The following is a 16832-nucleotide window of genomic DNA, read 5'->3' as shown; positions in this document are numbered from 1 at the left end:
TACAGCAACGCCCATGCTGAATTATCTAAATTAAGGCTTGTGGGAAGATGAGATAAGCTAGAATTAGTAATTTTCGGTTAAATTCGCGCGACAAAAGTGACACACGTCTTCCGCCCTACAAGGCGCCCAACATCTGGAAACGTTGCTTCATCACATTTGAAGCACTTCCTTTTCTAAATTAGTTTTTTTTAATACTTTTGTTTGTCGGAAATGTGTGTTTAAAGATAAATTGTTCATTTGAGAAAGTGAAAATAACATGGAAGGGGGCGGTTACTTGCGTGACTGGTTCTGTTTCATGAAAAGAAGCCGCCGTGATAACATACGGACGTGATTCAGAAATAGTTTCCAAATCAAAGTTCCTGTGTTACCAAATGATGATATTTAAGAGTGTGTGTAAACAAATGTTCAACACTATATTCAAACAACGTTAACGGTTGCAAAGTAAAGGTTTTTTAAGAAATAATAAGTAAGAGCAGACCGGTACGGTGCTGTTTCTCATGTATCAACAGTTCCTTCTCCCTTTTACACATAATAAACCTATGGAGCAGACACCGTCTTGCGAGATAATGAATATCCCGCAACTCTAAAACTTCTTCTTTTCCACCCGTCTGACCCTCCGTCCAACTATTAAGACACTTTGAAAAGTTTTCAGCGCCGAAAAAGTAGCAACGAAAGCAGCGGGGAAGGATAATAGTGACGGACCGTTGGTCGCCATGTTTCCGCCAATAACAAACCTGCTAGCGTACTACGGTTTGGGAGAGTACCATTTGTGTTAGCCATCACATCGGTTCGAGATCGCCGAAAATTGAATCGTTGGGAAGTGTGGTCAATACACATTCATTTTGATATTTAGAAACTAAATATGTACATGTTCCTGTTGCGAATCATTAACGTAGAAAAGCGTAAATCATAAAGACAGAACTCCGGCTTCTAGCTAACGCTTGTAGCCAGTCGTCATGGTCCTCTAGCAGGTTGGACGATGTTAGCTTGCTAACGATTCGGAGCTGGGAATTATCATGTCCTGAGACTGACCTGGACTCTCTGGAATATTAGAAATCCGTTTTAACTATCTAAATCTTCGCAACAAGAACGTCGCTTTTTTTAACCGATCGCATCTATTTATTGGCCAAGAAGCCTATCCTTGGTACGACTTTCCTCCGAGTGAGTTAACATTCCCTGGAACAAAAAAATACAGACATGTTGAACAAGACTGCTTGATAGTGATTTCAAAATCGCAACGTTGTAGGGCTAATCTAAGAATCGAACAGTGTTAACTGTGGTAATCAACATTATTTGAATTAAAATTGTGAATATGTTTTAAATTCTGTAATATGGATTGGCCGAGCTACGCATCACCGCTGTCAAACACATGACCCTACTAACCGCTACTATATTTTATTTATCACTCACATGAATTAGTAAGCAAGTATTTGTACAGAATACGGTCGCTGCTGGTAATTGTTTTTGGATAATAATGTTGAACTCCCTGTAAGCCAGTTTACAGTTAAGATACTCGTAAGTAAATATATCAGAATATAAAAAGGCTGCTCTTCAATCATTGACACAAAAAGTCGATTATTTCACCTCACCTTGTCAGCTCCACACGGCCTTTATTGATATTCATTGATATTAAAATGTTATATTTTTGTGAATGTGCATTTTGGATTATGTTTGGTCAGATCATCGGTTTTATCGAGGTTATCAATTTGTTTCAAGCGAAAGATTCCTTCCGATTGCACAGAACAGAAACTTAATACTCATGCATACATATTCTTTCGTTCTCTTTCCAGATCAGCACTCACTGCAGGCTATCGAGATGAAGATGTTTTCAGTGGCTCACAAGACCGTCTTTGTGGTGGATCATTGTCCCTACATGGCCGAGTCCAGCCGTCAGCAGGTGGAGTGCGACGTACTCACAAAGAGTCGAGCTCAGGGAGTCATTCCTCTGGCCCCTGTGTCCAAGTCCCTCTGGACCTGCGCTGTGGAGTGCTCGATGGAGTACTGCCGGATCCTCTACGACATTTACCCTGTGGACAAACTGGTTAGCTTGTTTAGTTTGTTGTGATTTTGTTAGAAACGAGTTTAAGCATATTGTCTGCATGTTTCTCTTGTTTTGATTCCTTGCAGCTTGAGTAATAATAAGAAACTACATTTAGAGGCTCTACTAAAGTCTAGTTCATTTGGGGGAACATGGTGTATCCTGCAGTATGAGTGCAGAAATGATGTAAACACTTGTGTTAACTTTTATCCTGTCTATCTTTCATTTCACAGGTCAATTATATTGTGAGTGATTCAGAGTTTCACATCTTAAACACCTGGAGACGGGAAGACCAGAGCACTCATGAGGTAATTTAAGCTCACTGAATGCGTCAGCAGCAACTCCACTTTGCACATTCATGGAGAATTTCTTGCAGGACACCTATGCAGGGATTGGATTCGGCCATTATTTGTTGTCTGTCTGTGTCTTGATAGCTAATGTGCGCTCTGGCTGCTGTTGGGCCGCCCAACCCATGCGAGGACCCCGAGTGTTGCAGCATCCTCCACGGCCTCGCTGCGGCAGTCGAATCGTTATGCAAGATTACAGAGTTGCAGCATGAAAAGCGCATCGCTCTGATGGACACGGCAGAGAGGGTCGCAAACCGCGGTCGCATTATTTGCCTAACCAATGCCAAAAGGTAAATAACGTCATCACTGTAAAGGAAAATTAAACTAGCTGGTAACTCAATGAGTGTGCCAGTTTTAAACTGAATGTTTTAAATTGGCTGAATTTACCCTTTAATTTTGGTGTGTGTGTGTGTGTGTGTGTGTGTATATATGTATTTTTTTTTGGTTTGTTTTTTGGTCACACAGTGACACACATGTGCGCATGTTAGAAGATTGCATCCAAGAGACCATCATGGAACAAAACAAGCTGGCAGCAGGCTCTGACAGGTGAGTCGGAAATCATTTCGTGTCAGTTACCCACCGACTAAAATTAATGAGATCTGGTTGATCAATGTCCAATACTCAAATCTAACACCAGGATAATATGATGCTATAATTAATTTGGGTCGTTTTCTTCATTTATGGGGTTCAATGAAAGTTTGGGAGGCCAAAAAGGTTTACTCTTACTCTTATTTCAGGCTGATGGCAATCCAGCAGTGTGAGCTCATTCTGGTTCACATTTTCCCCCAGTGCGATGACACTCTGGTGTCAGACCGACCAAAGAAAGAGGTGGGTTGTGTAAAGCCAAGTGAAATTTGAAATAATTTGATAAAGACACGCCGATTCCAATGCACATTGTTTTCGCCGCGCCTCAGATCTCCCCGCTGCTCACCAGTGAGGTTCACAGTGTTCGGGCGGGGCGACACCTGGCCACCAAACTCAACATTCTGGTCCAGCAGCACTTCGACTTGGCCTCGACCACCATAACAAACATCCCCATGAAGGTACGAGGCTCATCCCAACTTCTGGCCTTGCACACGCCTCACCATAGTGATAGCTCCGATAACTTTGTATTTTTTTCTCATGCTTGTAAAAATGTTACCATGTGTAGTGTGCATTGCACCATTCACTCTAGCATTACATGACTGATACTTTATTTTGTATTTATTTTCCTGTTTCAGATTTAACACTCTCTTTTTGTTTGCTTAATGTTTTAACGTATGCGTGAGCCCTTCCTCACCTCTTATGACTCATTGAACTTTATGGTCCCATCTTTTTTTGGTTTATCTCACTTGCATGTTGATATGACTGTGAACCTGCTGCTGGTTTCATGCTGTATTTTCTGTTTTGCTAGCCCACATTAAATGTTTGCGAACAGGTTAGTACTCTTATCACACACACATGCAAGTGAGGAAGGGGCAGATTTAACACCATGTAGTGTCTGTGTTTTCAGCTCCAAAAGCTTTTCCATGCCATCAGTTTATTTTGATGTGAAAACCGGTCTACTGATTTGATGCTGAGGTTACAGTGAAGGACAGGCAACTCTGGTCGCATGTGGACAACCAGTGAGAGCAGGGTATTTTTAAGTTTTAGTTACTTTTCACTACAGAGCAAGACAGTGTTGTGAAACAATTTCCAGAAATCAACTGAAGTTTTTTGAAAAAGATCAGAAATACCTATTTTTGGCCATTTAGAAAAAATGTTGACCGACCAAAATGGAAAGTTTCTGCTTAAATGTGGTCATCATTTCAGCTTACAGGCAAATTAGCTATTTTCCAGCAAACTCACTCAAATGTTTTCCAAGTCATGGGGAAATGTCTGATGTAAATGATCCTAACACGAACAAAAATTGGCAAGAAATGAGTCTGCAATTAGTAAAGAAAATCCCAATTTTCAATAAATTACATAAAACCAACAAAATAAAACCAGATTAATACAACAAGTGTACTTGGATAGAGATGAACTAAAAATTAGCAACCAAACACACTTTAAATTCATTCTTTAGGCTTACAATAAACATGAACAAATATTTATATAGGATAGGCGTATTTCGTGTGCTTAACATTGGCAGGCTCCCACTTAATTCGTGGTTAGTTGGGGGCACAAGCATAAGGTATGTCAGTTTGGAGGGTCAAGACCTAAAAATTGTTGATGTTGACTACAAGTCTTGCTTAGTTTGATTACTTGTGTGAAAAATACACAAACATGAAGTAAGCACAATCCTGCAACACATTCAAGCCTCGGAGATTCTGACAAGAGATGGGGATTCTGTGGCCCAAAACACAAAAGACTGTTTTTATATTAGAATGAGAAGCTCAGTGGAAATAATATAAGGCCTGCACACACGCATTGAACCTTTCAAAATAGGTTAGGTATCTATACTGAACAGACATGTTGTTTGAGAATATTTAGATGAAAAGCCTTTTTTTTCTACGGACAAATATGGCACATATACATGTGACGTTCCACTGGTTTGAGGTCCAGACATTGATGACCAACGTTGCCTCTTCTTGGTTCTAAGTGTGTGTCTGGTGTGTTCACCACCTTAAACACTGCCCAGACTCTCCCTTCTCCTGTGTCCCGCCCCTTCAGTTCACAGCTCCACCCTCACTTCCCCTTGAGTGTTTTTGGTCCAGTCCATTGTGTCGTCCTGATTACTAGTCGTTAAAGTTAACCATCCCGTTATCACCTCTACCTGTTATTGTGCCCACTGTTCCTTCAAATGTTAAAACGCATTTAGATCCAAGCAAAATTTTGTGAAACAGTTCGTGAAGCCATTTCTGGTAATTGTAAGCACAGGATTGGCTGATTAAAGGAGATTTACCCAAATCGTTGTTTAATGAGTAAAATGTACAAAGGGAGCGAACATTTCATTCTCATTTACCCATTGAAACATGAAATCAGCAGTTATTTTGGATGTGTGTGTGTGTGTGTGTGTGTGTGTGTTCAGGTGTGTGTGTGCATGTGCGTGTGCACATAGCGGGTTTCGACATTGAAATTCCTACTGAAATGATCTGTTATTGTCTCTGCGGTGGGTAGGAGGAGCAGCATGCAAACACCTCAGCCAATTATGATGTTGAGCTCCTGCACCATAGAGACGCTCACCTGGAGTTCTTTAAAAGTGGTGGGTAATCTTCATTAAAAGAATGCAAAGTTTGACTCTTGCTTTTGAGCTATTATAATTTGTCTGCCATCTGCAGCTGCTCTTGATGGAATTGCTCACAATTCTAACTATTTTTAACTCTTTCCTTGCTGTGTTTTTTTTTTTAAACCAAGTTGCAGGCCAGTCCTCGGGGATTTTGACAACCATGTTTGTTATCATCGTTGGTATGATCCCCCACCCCCACTCATTTTGCAGATTCAGGGGGAAGACCCGGGCTGCCACAACACCCTGAGGTTGTAGTGAACCTCAGGTCCGGTTACAATAGCTTAAAGAAGTTTTGGCTGAAGAGGAGTTTACTGGCGGGGAATAGTCTCGTTGTAACCGCTGGGAAATGTCTGCAAAGGGGAGAAAAGACCTCATGTGTCAGCAGGGAATCAAAACTACTGTTGTTTTCACTGGCTGATAATTTATCTCTGCTTTGTAGGAGACCTGCACATGGCTGGAACCAGCACTCGAGAGAACGGACTCAAAGAAACAGTTACTCTAAAATGGTGCACGCCTCGGACCAACAGCATAGGTGGGACTCTTTAGCATTTGAAGCCAAAAATAATACTTCCCAGGCTGTGTTATTTTAATATCTAGTTTGGATAAACATTTTCCTGGGTGAAGCCCAAAGACAATGTGTATTGTTATCCTCTATTCATTGGTCTTCATCGTCAGTAACATTGACAAACGAGCCTGAATTATCTTTGTTTACCCCCCCAGAACTGCATTACTGCACAGGAGCCTATCGCATCTCCCCAACAGATGTCAACAGTCGTCCATCATCTTGTCTGACCAACTTCCTCCTCAATGGTATGCATGGTTCTTCGCTAGACTCCTCACAAACTCTTACTCCGCTGTGCTATCCTCAACTTTTACACTGCAATTTCTATAAATAGAATTTTGCTGAATATGGATTAAACTCGTTCTCCAATTTCCTGTCATTTTTGTTTGGCCAGGTCGATCTGTGTTGCTGGAGCAACCGAGGAAGTCTGGGTCAAAGGTCATCAGCCACATGCTCAGCAGCCACGGAGGTGAGATCTTCCTACATGTGCTGAACAGCAACCGGTCCACGCTAGAGGACCCGCCCTCCATCAGCGAGGGCTGCGGCGGGCGAGTGACGGACTACCGCATCACGGTACGACCACCCCCGAGCGGCTATGCCGAAAAAAAACAAAAGGACTGCCTTTTCTGAGGATCTTTTTGTGTGTCTTTTTTAGGACTTCGGTGAGTTCATGAGGGAAAACCGGCTGACTCCCGTTTCAGTTTCTTCCCACAATCCCTCAGGGAAGCTGCCGGCCGAGAGGGCCAAAGCTCAGCTCGAACGACACACACGCTACTGGCCGATGATCATCTCCCAGACCACCATTTTCAACATGCAAGCAGTAAGCAGCGCGCAGACACCCCATCCTGAGTGTCCTACTCATCTTCTTACTCAAACAGTGCTGTTTTTACATAAGAATTATAAAGTAAGTGGCCTATGTCAATGTCCCTCATCTCAGCATTTCATCTGTTTTTCCTTTTTCCACCACTAGGTGGTTCCTTTGGCTAACCTGATAGTGAAAGAGACTCTGACCGAGGAGGATGTTCTTACCTGCCAGAAGACGGTCTACAACCTGGTGGACATGGAGAGAAAGAACGACCCTCTTCCCATTTCCACCGTAGGATCCAGAGGCAAAGGACCGAAGAGGTGACAATACATATCTGCAGAGCTGGTCTGTGGAAAAAATGTTAATTCAAGCAGCGCAACATAACTTTAGCAACACCATAACTAGACCATTGTCTGGTAATACCCTTGTTACTGCCTTTTTGATATAGTTATTTTCTATTTTTAAATATTCTCATGATAGGAAAGCCATATCATGTGAAAATAAGAAAGTAAACATTCCCATAAATTTCACAATACCACTAGAAAACCCAAAGATTACAAAGAAAGTCTTTGAATTGGACAGAATCTACCTGGAAAAAATAAAATCATCAAGAACTAAGGCGGCATTAGGAGAATGTTACTAAAAATTAGCTAGAGATCATGATGGTTTGTTTTTGTACAGTGTTTGGGATCAAACCTAAGTGGCTTTCATGATATGTATAAATATGTGCTTTTTAGTGTTGTGTTTTTTTAAGGTAAAAGTTTGCATTTCGACTGAACTTTCCATGTCTTTGTGCTCTGCAGAGACGAACAGTACCGTATAATGTGGAATGAGCTGGAAACTTTGGTGAAAACTCATGCCGGGGCCACCGACAGACACCAGAGGGTCCTGGACTGCATCATCGCCTGCCGCAGCAAACCTCCCGAGGAAGAGGAAAGAAAGAAAAGGGGGAGGAAGAGGGAGGACAGAGAAGACCGGTCAGAGAAAAATGGTACCAAGGACGCCGATGAAAAGAACTGGAAGGACTCGGAAAGGCAAGTGTCGCTCAAATGTCTAATATCCTTCAACACACTGAGCAGTCAATGCTCTCGGCCAAATATGACCAAGTGGGAAAACTAATTTTTCAGTGTTAATGCATATCATGAAATCTGCAGTTACTGAGAAACAGATATCACCATTTTTTTTTTGGTATTCTTCCCCCGCATAGGTAACATTCCTGAAAAGGCAGCGATTCCCTGATCTCACCATCTAGATTAATATTTCAGTGAATTAAAACCATTTGTAGAGTTTGGTTCCAATTTTCTGATACTTCAATTGTATCTCATACATTGCCGGCCTTACAGTTACAAATGCAGTTCTGTCCTTTTCTCATGTAAGAATGTTCCTATGGTGTTGGATAAATTTTCTATCTTCATGTGTGTCTTTCCACCCGATATGACATCCGCCTGAGAACTTGAAGCATTCCGGGCTGTGTTACATTTATGGTTATGGAAAAATGAAGGAGTCGTCAGGCCATTAACTTTTCATCGTTTTAAAAACAAGGGTAAAGGGCCTGCTGGAGAAAGAAGAACAAGAATCGGAGGTAATCAAGGATTCTCCGGACTCCCCGGAGCCACTTAACAAGAAGCCTCGCCTGTCCACCGAGGAAGTACAACCTCCAGAGAGAGCAAAAGGTACGAAGAGGACAAGAATATTAATTAGCAGAAAGTGTTGCATTGTTTTGTGGTGGGACCTAAACATAGAAGTGTCACTCACATGCTGCCTGTTCATATTTGTTTCCACACTTCCCTCTCTCTATAACACTTTCCCCACAGGTCCCGTCTCTCTCCTCACCATGTGGACCAATCGGATTACCGTTGCCAACTCCAGGAAGCACCAGGAGTTTCTTGGAAGAGTGAGCTCAGTAAACAACAAGTTTGAGCTGTACCAGCATCTGAAAGATGAAAATGGGTAAGTTGTTTGGAGGAGAACCGACCCGACAGAGGGGAGTCACTGTTTAAAATGAAAAAAAAAAAAAAAAAAAAGTTATGCATCTCTACAAGGGGCACTGTGTGTACTCTGTGATTTGGTGACACCTAGTGGTGAGGTTCGAAACTAAACATGATTCTGTCAAGTTCAAATCCTCAATTTGTGTTTTCCTGCCTTTGCGCTACTTGTGCCAGGAAGGCAGCGGTCGGGAACCTATGGGCCGCGAGCCATACATGGCTCTTCCGGTGACGGCATGTGGCTCCCAGACAATTTTGAGTTGAAAAAGAAAAAAATCAGTTTGGAACTGATTCTAAAATACTTATAATGTTTCCTCATAATACTGTGTCATTAGAAAGTGAACCGAAATTAGTTTTGAAGATAAATTTCACGGGTTACCCGTCAGTCGGGTCGGGAACCGTTGGCTTCCGAGCACGTCCGGGTCATTTTAAAGGTGAAGAAATTCATTTTATCAGATAGCCAACTAGTTCATCCATGTCAACCCTTGTAACGGAAAAGATGGCGAAAAGAAAAAAAGACGGTGATGACCGTGCATTCCAGGCTGCGTGGACAGAGGAATTTGCATTTGGATCTGGGGTTTGTCTAATATGCTATGATAAAATTGCATCAATTAAATGTTCAAATATAAAGCAGCGCTTCGAACAAATCCATGCGGCACCAGAGGTTGCACTAAAAGTAAAACATATTTAATTTATTATACGTTAAAAATACTATATGGCTCTCGATGAAATATATTGAGATATTTGGGTTTTATGGCTCTCCCGGTAAAAAAGGTTACGACCCCTGCGTTAGATGAACGACAACAGTGGACAAAAGTCACTCCGCACCAATGCAATTAAAAAAATACATCAAATGTGAAGCTAACATAAGAAAACACAAAAAAATACAACTTGCAAACTTAACAGCAGGATAAAAAAAAAAAAAAAACATCACCCAAGCTCAAAACAGATGTACATGTAGATGTAGATGTATATAGACAGGTCATTGGTCCTGCTTGCTGCCCAGAACCTTTTTCCATTTCCTTAAAAACCTAATGATTCCAGGCCAGCAGGTAGTGATTATCCACTTTTGGGAGGTGAAACTGCAGCGGTCTGTCTCAGACATGATTGACTTGCCTTTTAACATTTAAAAGGAAATTTCTGTCAGTAATATCTCAGCTTCACGAGCAGATACATCCTAATACAGAAGCTGTATATGTGCTAAATGGCATCTCATTTTGGATTCTAACCTTTCCGATGAATGGTTTTAGACCCTGTCCAATTGTGTGATGACGCCGTTTGGTGTGATAATTCCAGAGGATCATAACAGAATCTAAATTATAAACTAACGATTGCATTTTAATGAATTCCATCTCTGCTGGTTCTTTCACCATCCAACACACCGCTCCTTAATATTACACATCTTAGAAAATTAACGTGCCCAGAAACCACTCATACACACCACAAACACCGTCCAACAAACACAAATGTTTGCCTTAATTTCTTGTGACTTTTTCCTCTGTTTACAGGATGGAAGTCCATGAAAACGGAAAGGCCTCCAGATGATGTTTCCACGGACAGATTGCTTCACTTTTTCCTAGAGGAGATCGTGGACCACAGTGTTTTTCATTCTTGGCGGTGGCCTAAACTCACAAACCAGGGACATCAGAGTCAAACAGACAGTGGACCCTAAGGAGGAATTTATAATTTTTTTAACCATTTTGTAAATATGCTGTTCACATATTGTGTAACGCAATAAAAGCTGTTAATAGAGAGTGCTGTTGTCTTTCTATAAAGCTACTGAATGTGAAAGTAATGATATTCCGAGGCGCTAGCCAAACCAGCTAAATTTCCACTTGTTGTGATTCAATTACATATCTTATATCTGGTGTCAGAGTCCGAGAGAACTGTCCATGACATTGGCGGCAAAAACGTACATTCCTCTGACGCCACTGAAACGAGGCGGGAGGGGGCTGAGAGGTATTTCACCGAAATCCAAACTGAATGACGGGTCATCAGACTGTGTCATCTGGCAAATAACATTTGTTGTCTTACGGTGGGCAGTGTTAGCGTGCAGGGCTGCAAGTGTCGTGACAAACGTGACTGTGGTGTAATGTTGTCGCATGACGGCCCCGAAGACTCGGCATTCTGATGAGATGTAAGGATGTTCGCTGCGTCCTTCTGAGCAGAAAATGTCAACGAGTCACTGAATAAATGGCAAGATCTTACAACCCTAAATGACTCGGGGATTGTTTGCTGCTCTGGTACGTTTGATTTCTCTTTGGATATGTTATCCATTTTAAATCCGCGCAACATCACTGATGGTTTTCCCTCAGCTGAATGGTGTTTTAAAATGTCCTATTTGAGATCTTGCATTCAATGGATATTTCACTTGCGGATAGTATGTCGGAGATGTGCACGCTAATAGCATTCCACAACTCATTTTCTCATTTTGATTCAAACTTACTGGCGTAAATGACTTGAGATGCGTGTATCGCTTTGATACATTCGATCCTGATGCACAGAGACGACTTCGGTATGAGGGTGTGAAAATTTGACGATTCTCTGCAACGGCGACATCCTGACGATGCTACTCTGTGAGATTCCTCGCTAAGTATCGGATTAGTGGTATTGGATGTGTCAAGTTGTGCAGGTAGAGCTGACGTGAAGGTGGTCGCAAAGGCTACTAGATGCGCTGACAGACATTGAAAGTGAAGATTCCAATTCAGCTTTAGTCAGCAAAGAGTGACTTGTTAGTGACTCATCTTTTACATCTTGCTGACACATCATGATTAATATCGGAGGGAGCTTTGGACAGAAAATGTATTGTATCCGACAGCAGAGTTATTGTGGAGGTCAGTGTCGGGGCGTCATTATAATGCTGTGTTTGTGGTGGACGAGAAACACATGGGAGTTTGCCAGGGTTGTGGTCTTTCACCGGCCCTGTGACCGAAGGAGACGGGATCTGTTAACGCAAAATACATCAATTCATGATTAGTCACAACAATCGGCTGAATAAATATAATAGTCCGCATTGTTGTCTGGGATTGGTAGAGGATGTAGAATCGTTATGACTCATTAATAAAACACATTGTTTTAATGTGAAATCATTGCATTCATAGACTTCAAATGAGTGCATTTAATCATTTTATGCTCGTATCGGATCAATTTATGTTTCTCACAGCAACAAATATATATTATATAAAAATAAATATATAGGTATAGTGATTAAGGCTGTTTTCACAGCAATGATTATATCTCAGCCATAGCAGCCTTAACTGACCCAGGTGTCATTAAGATCACACCTGTGTTTACGCGTCTTTACTGTGCCCAAATGGCGGCTGCACAGTTCACTTCTATGTGATTTTTTTCCAAGTGTCTTTCAATTCCTTATTTTGTTTTTATGGGCCGCAGCTTTCTTGGTTTGGTCCAGTCTCAGCTCAGCACTTCCATCAGCATCATGTCCCAGAACATTAAAATACCACGGCTACTTATAAGTGATAGGTTTTAACAATATTTTTGATATACCAGCTTCAGCCATTAATCACTAGATTCACCCCCTCTGGACTGCAGAATTCATTAGTTCTTCAGCGTGATAGATATTTAAATCGGTTTGGAGCTGCATTTCTAAGGCTTTTTCTGATGTCCACAGTATGCAGCAGCTGGTTCCTCAACTAGTTCTGCTCAACATTCACGGTGTCTTGGTTCAGTCTTGCAACCGGCATGTTTCTTCCACTTTAAATCAGGGCTTTGTGTTGGGCGGAGGATATAGCATATGCATAATAGCAGCAAATCCTATCAATCAACGATAAAATTGCATCATAAACTATCACAATGTAGAGATTTTTTTTCCCTCGAATAAAAGACAAAGTATTTTGTAACTAAAAGCCAGATATTTCTTTTAGTTGCTGTTGGGGAGCAAACAAAAATATGTAAACAGGATCAGTTTGAGTACATGACCGGAAACACTTTTAAAAGTGAAAAATGCTCCTCTGCCACTGCGGAACATTCAAAAGAGGCCACTATCGACTAAAATTTGCCAGGGCGACATTAAAATCTCCGAATTCCGGAAATATCTTTCATTTTATGTATCTTGCAGCAGGACGCTCTTCCGCACATAGAATACAAAAAGATAGTCATTTGTTTTTTAATGTCTTCCAGTCTCTCAGAGTTCCATGACTAAATTATCCCATATGTTCATTCAACCGTTTAGCTCCATTCAGCTTTGTGCTCCCTTTCAAACAAGGTCAAGTCATTAAAACATATGACTTGACTGACTAAGCAGCCAGAACAATCCCATATGGTCTTATAGGAGTCAACAGCAGCAGACCTACCCTGTGAGCCCACAGTGGTCCGTCTTTCTGAGTCAGTATGGACGGCTCTATCGCAGCCGGGCCAGACGGGGGATTTCCCTCGGACGAGGTCGGCAGGTCAGACGAGTGGTGAGCGTTTCTCAGTCGATGGGCTCAAGTGTCAGTACTGAAGGGACACCGTCGGAGGCTGCGGTCACAGAAAGTGGGGGACATACTCAGTGGACTAACTGAGGGTGACTGTGTGCCAGACAAAGCTTCTTCGACTAAAACAGTTGATCCGCGTTCTGGCAAAAATAAGAGCAAAAGAACTAGCTCACGTTGGGAAGGTTTCGAAAATCATTTCTTATCAGCCGGATGTACCCCGATATGGCTTCAGGAGGGATGCAAACATTCAGCTCCGGTGTGGAGAAGTGTGTCTGTTCCGCACGTTCCTGAAAAACATGAAACCACAACCTGTTTGTGGAACATCTCCACAATTGTAATTTTATCGGTAGATTCATGTCCTTTCTAGAGAATGTTTCAATCCAGCCCTGGCTGGTGTTTCTCTACTTTTTTTTCCTTTGCACTGATTGGTCTTGCATCTCAAGGCATTTGCACAAAGGCAAGCTCTCAAAACCTTTCTCTTCACGGTCTCTTTTTTTCTCGTCTCCGTTTGACGAGACAGGCCAAAGAAGCCGACCACATTCACACCATTTCTTTTTCCCAACACACTGCATACAGTCTCCCTGCTTTTTATTTTCTAAAAAAGGGAATTTTCTTAATGGAAAAAGGTAAGGAGGTGCAGTGGCCGGTGGACGTATTCAGACGTGACAGACACCAAATGAAATGAAAGGCTGGCTTCAAGAAGATTCATTCACTCAGACTCAGATATCTGAGACCACATGACACACTAGGGACAAAAAAAAAAATCAGCTCGACTGGTAAATGTAATAGCAATATAAACATCACAGTGACGTGAAGGTAACGTCGTCAGTGTGCTTTTTCACAAGCGAACACACTGCTGACCGAGGATCAGTGCCGAGCAGCGGAAGGTGGATAACAAGCTCCCAACAACACGTTTTCTCGTCTCTTGGCCCATTTTGAGACGGGCGATGACACCCTGTCAGAGGAAATATTGAAAAAGACGATTTATCAGTATTTCTCGGTGTGCTGATGTCACTTTGGACAGTTTCATTTTGGGTGCAAGTCAAATGCAAATAGACGTCTGAATTAAAATAATGTGTTTTTATTATTTTCCATGTTGTAATTTCCCATGTGAAAAAAAAAGGTTTCTAGCATACATAAATAGTATAGGCGTTGTATGAAGGTAAAAATGGCCACTCTAATAAAATGATCATGCATAAGGACATATGGACATTTGTCAGAAAAAAGAATTGTGTCTTTAACTTAATTCTCCCGGTAGCTTCCCCTGGAAGTGCTGCTCATGTCAATGTCCAACGGGAAGTGGGTCCCTAGGAGAGAAGAGGTGACCTGCTTCTAAAGTTAAATTGCAAAATCCTCCACCTCCAGTCCTAATATCGCACAGCTGCATCAAATATTGATTATGCATCACATTCCCCAGAATCAGCAGCGACTGGAAGCAGAGCAAGCCGTATGGGTGACATGAACCAGGGTCCTCTTCTGTTTCTACTGCACTGCTACTTGTCTACACTGGAATAAAACTAAATTTACAGTGAAGTCTGGCGGGGATGGTATTGGTATTGAAATGTTATTTGCTTCATACAAAAGATGCATTGAAATGCAAAAAGATGCATCATCAAATCATGCACCTTTTCAAATAATGCAACGGTGTTTCAATAGAGGAGTCTGCTGAAGGTCTTTGGATTCCAAACCTCTTCACAAATTCATCTCCTGACTGTTCACCGCTGTGTTGGTAAAACTATTCATGCGACACAGAGAGGAGCCGCATCATCGTGCAGATGTTCACTTGGGATTCAAAAGACGAAAATGTTCCAAAGGAAAATAAATAGCACGACCGGTAAGTTCTAAATGTTCACACGGCAGTGGAACGTAGGTCGGCTGCTCAAAGCAGCGTTGGTTGCTAAGATACTCGAGATGCTACCAAACACTGTCAAGTGACTTCTGCAACATAAACTCACAGACGGGTGACCTCACAGCAGTGTCTCAGTGCAACAGATCAGCTTGAATATACTGTGGACAGTTCATAAAGAGCACAGACAGATTTTCAAAGCAAAGATGCATTTTGATTTCATATTTTGGTCTTTTGGTGCCACGATTTTTTTCAAAGGAAACAAAACTAAAGGCAAATAATCGTACCTAAGACAAACTTAAAGACCATCGGCTAAAAAAAAAACAAAAAAAAAACAAATAAATATGTATCACTCTTTTTGAGCCTTTCAGAAGCTGCCGGATAAAGTCCTTATTAAGTCCATGTTGAGACGTTAACGGGAAAACGGGATAAGGTTTAAAAGGCATTCAAAAGGTATTCTTTAAGCCAGCTGAAATGTGCCACAAAATTTCATTGCACATACATTTTGCACCTACATTTAAAGATAAGGGATGGCTGATGTGTGAAGCCCCAAGTGACCGACCAACGGTTTTGTATTCACTTAACATAAGAAGTTTGACTGACGTGAAACGGTATTCTGATTCCCTCCTCTGATCTATGGCTTTCTGCTGTCTTCATCCTGACAAACACCTTCCTCAGCTAAGATTACCGTTGCTTCAGTCAGTAAGCAGTGCCAGCAGCCCCGGACTGGCAACTGGATCAGGGGGATGTGGTTCAGTTCATATCATTTGTAATAAAAAGCATCCTTTTGAGTCAACATACACTTAAATTTGGATAGTTAAAGGGGCAAAAAAAAGAGATACTGCCCAGAGATTTTGATGAAATCTCCACAAAATGTTTCACGCACTGTTAGATAAACTGTTAAAAACCTACAGATAGCAGTTTCAGGCCAACACTTGTACTCTCAGACATGGGTTCTGACAAATAATGCTAAATAGGGATATGTGCAAAACGACTGGGATATCACTTAAAATTAGGCGACAAAACTTTTGGTTTCTATTAAAGATGGCATTATTGCTTCGGGTAAAATAGAGCAAATTATCTCTGTGATCAAATTTTTGACAACACCTTGGTTTTTGTTATTGGGCACAGCATCTTTCAGTCAAGCCGATGAGTCTATTTTATTGTCGCAATGCCAGTGATTTACCCATATTTGTGTTTCCTGTCAGCTGCTGGTGGAAATGCATCAGTATCGTCACCTGACCGATCTTCCATATTCATCCATGACAAGAAGTCGGCAGTCTAAAAATGAAAACAGACTGGTGAATACCTAATCAGTAAGATTACTGTGCACTGGCTCTGGGTTTAGTACCTAACAAATTATTTTCAGATGATATTCTCAGTCCATCCATGTATTTTCCAGGACTAAATTAAGCTAAAACATTCAAGTGTTCTTTGACAAAAGCAGCAGATGCACTGCTGTATATTTGAAAAATTTAGAACAACAGGTTCCACTGAGAAAACCTTGTGTAGTCGACATCGTCACGGATGCAAAGGAACATCAATGAAACTACAAGGAGCGAGGAGCTTGGACCGAAGCTCCTTAGCGATAATCAAAGACCTACAATTTAGCATTAACATTACAGA

At 41.5% G+C, this 16832-nt stretch overlaps 1 protein-coding gene across 3 annotated transcripts; it reads left to right on the top strand.

The window, feature by feature from the left end:
* The first annotated feature begins 744 nt into the window (after positions 1–744).
* On the top strand, positions 745–10678 carry ints13 (integrator complex subunit 13). Of its 3 annotated transcripts, none has more exons than XM_086147176.1 (18): positions 1005–1144; positions 1791–2041; positions 2272–2346; positions 2473–2675; positions 2851–2931; positions 3123–3213; positions 3300–3428; positions 3779–3802; positions 5464–5548; positions 6012–6104; positions 6293–6382; positions 6529–6707; positions 6790–6954; positions 7105–7259; positions 7743–7973; positions 8482–8612; positions 8754–8889; positions 10433–10678. In XM_086147176.1, exons 2-18 carry the CDS (start codon positions 1817–1819, stop codon positions 10467–10469), a joined length of 2130 nt encoding a protein of 709 aa, XP_086003302.1. In that variant the 5' UTR covers positions 1005–1144; positions 1791–1816; the 3' UTR covers positions 10470–10678. The 3 variants fall into 3 exon arrangements, with proteins under 3 accessions (XP_086003303.1, XP_086003302.1, XP_086003301.1); XM_086147175.1 differs by having other exon boundaries at positions 1021–1161; XM_086147177.1 differs by lacking the exon at positions 3779–3802 and having other exon boundaries at positions 745–1161.
* Positions 10679–16832: the final 6154 nt, after the last annotated feature.

The sequence above is a fragment of the Fistularia commersonii genome, chromosome 5 (assembly GCF_037954325.1).
Source record: "Fistularia commersonii isolate RoL2024-O1a breed Wild chromosome 5, RoL_Fcom_v1.0, whole genome shotgun sequence".
NCBI classification, from domain to species: domain Eukaryota; kingdom Metazoa; phylum Chordata; class Actinopteri; order Syngnathiformes; family Fistulariidae; genus Fistularia; species Fistularia commersonii.
This window is presented reverse-complemented; position numbering and strand designations above follow the sequence as displayed.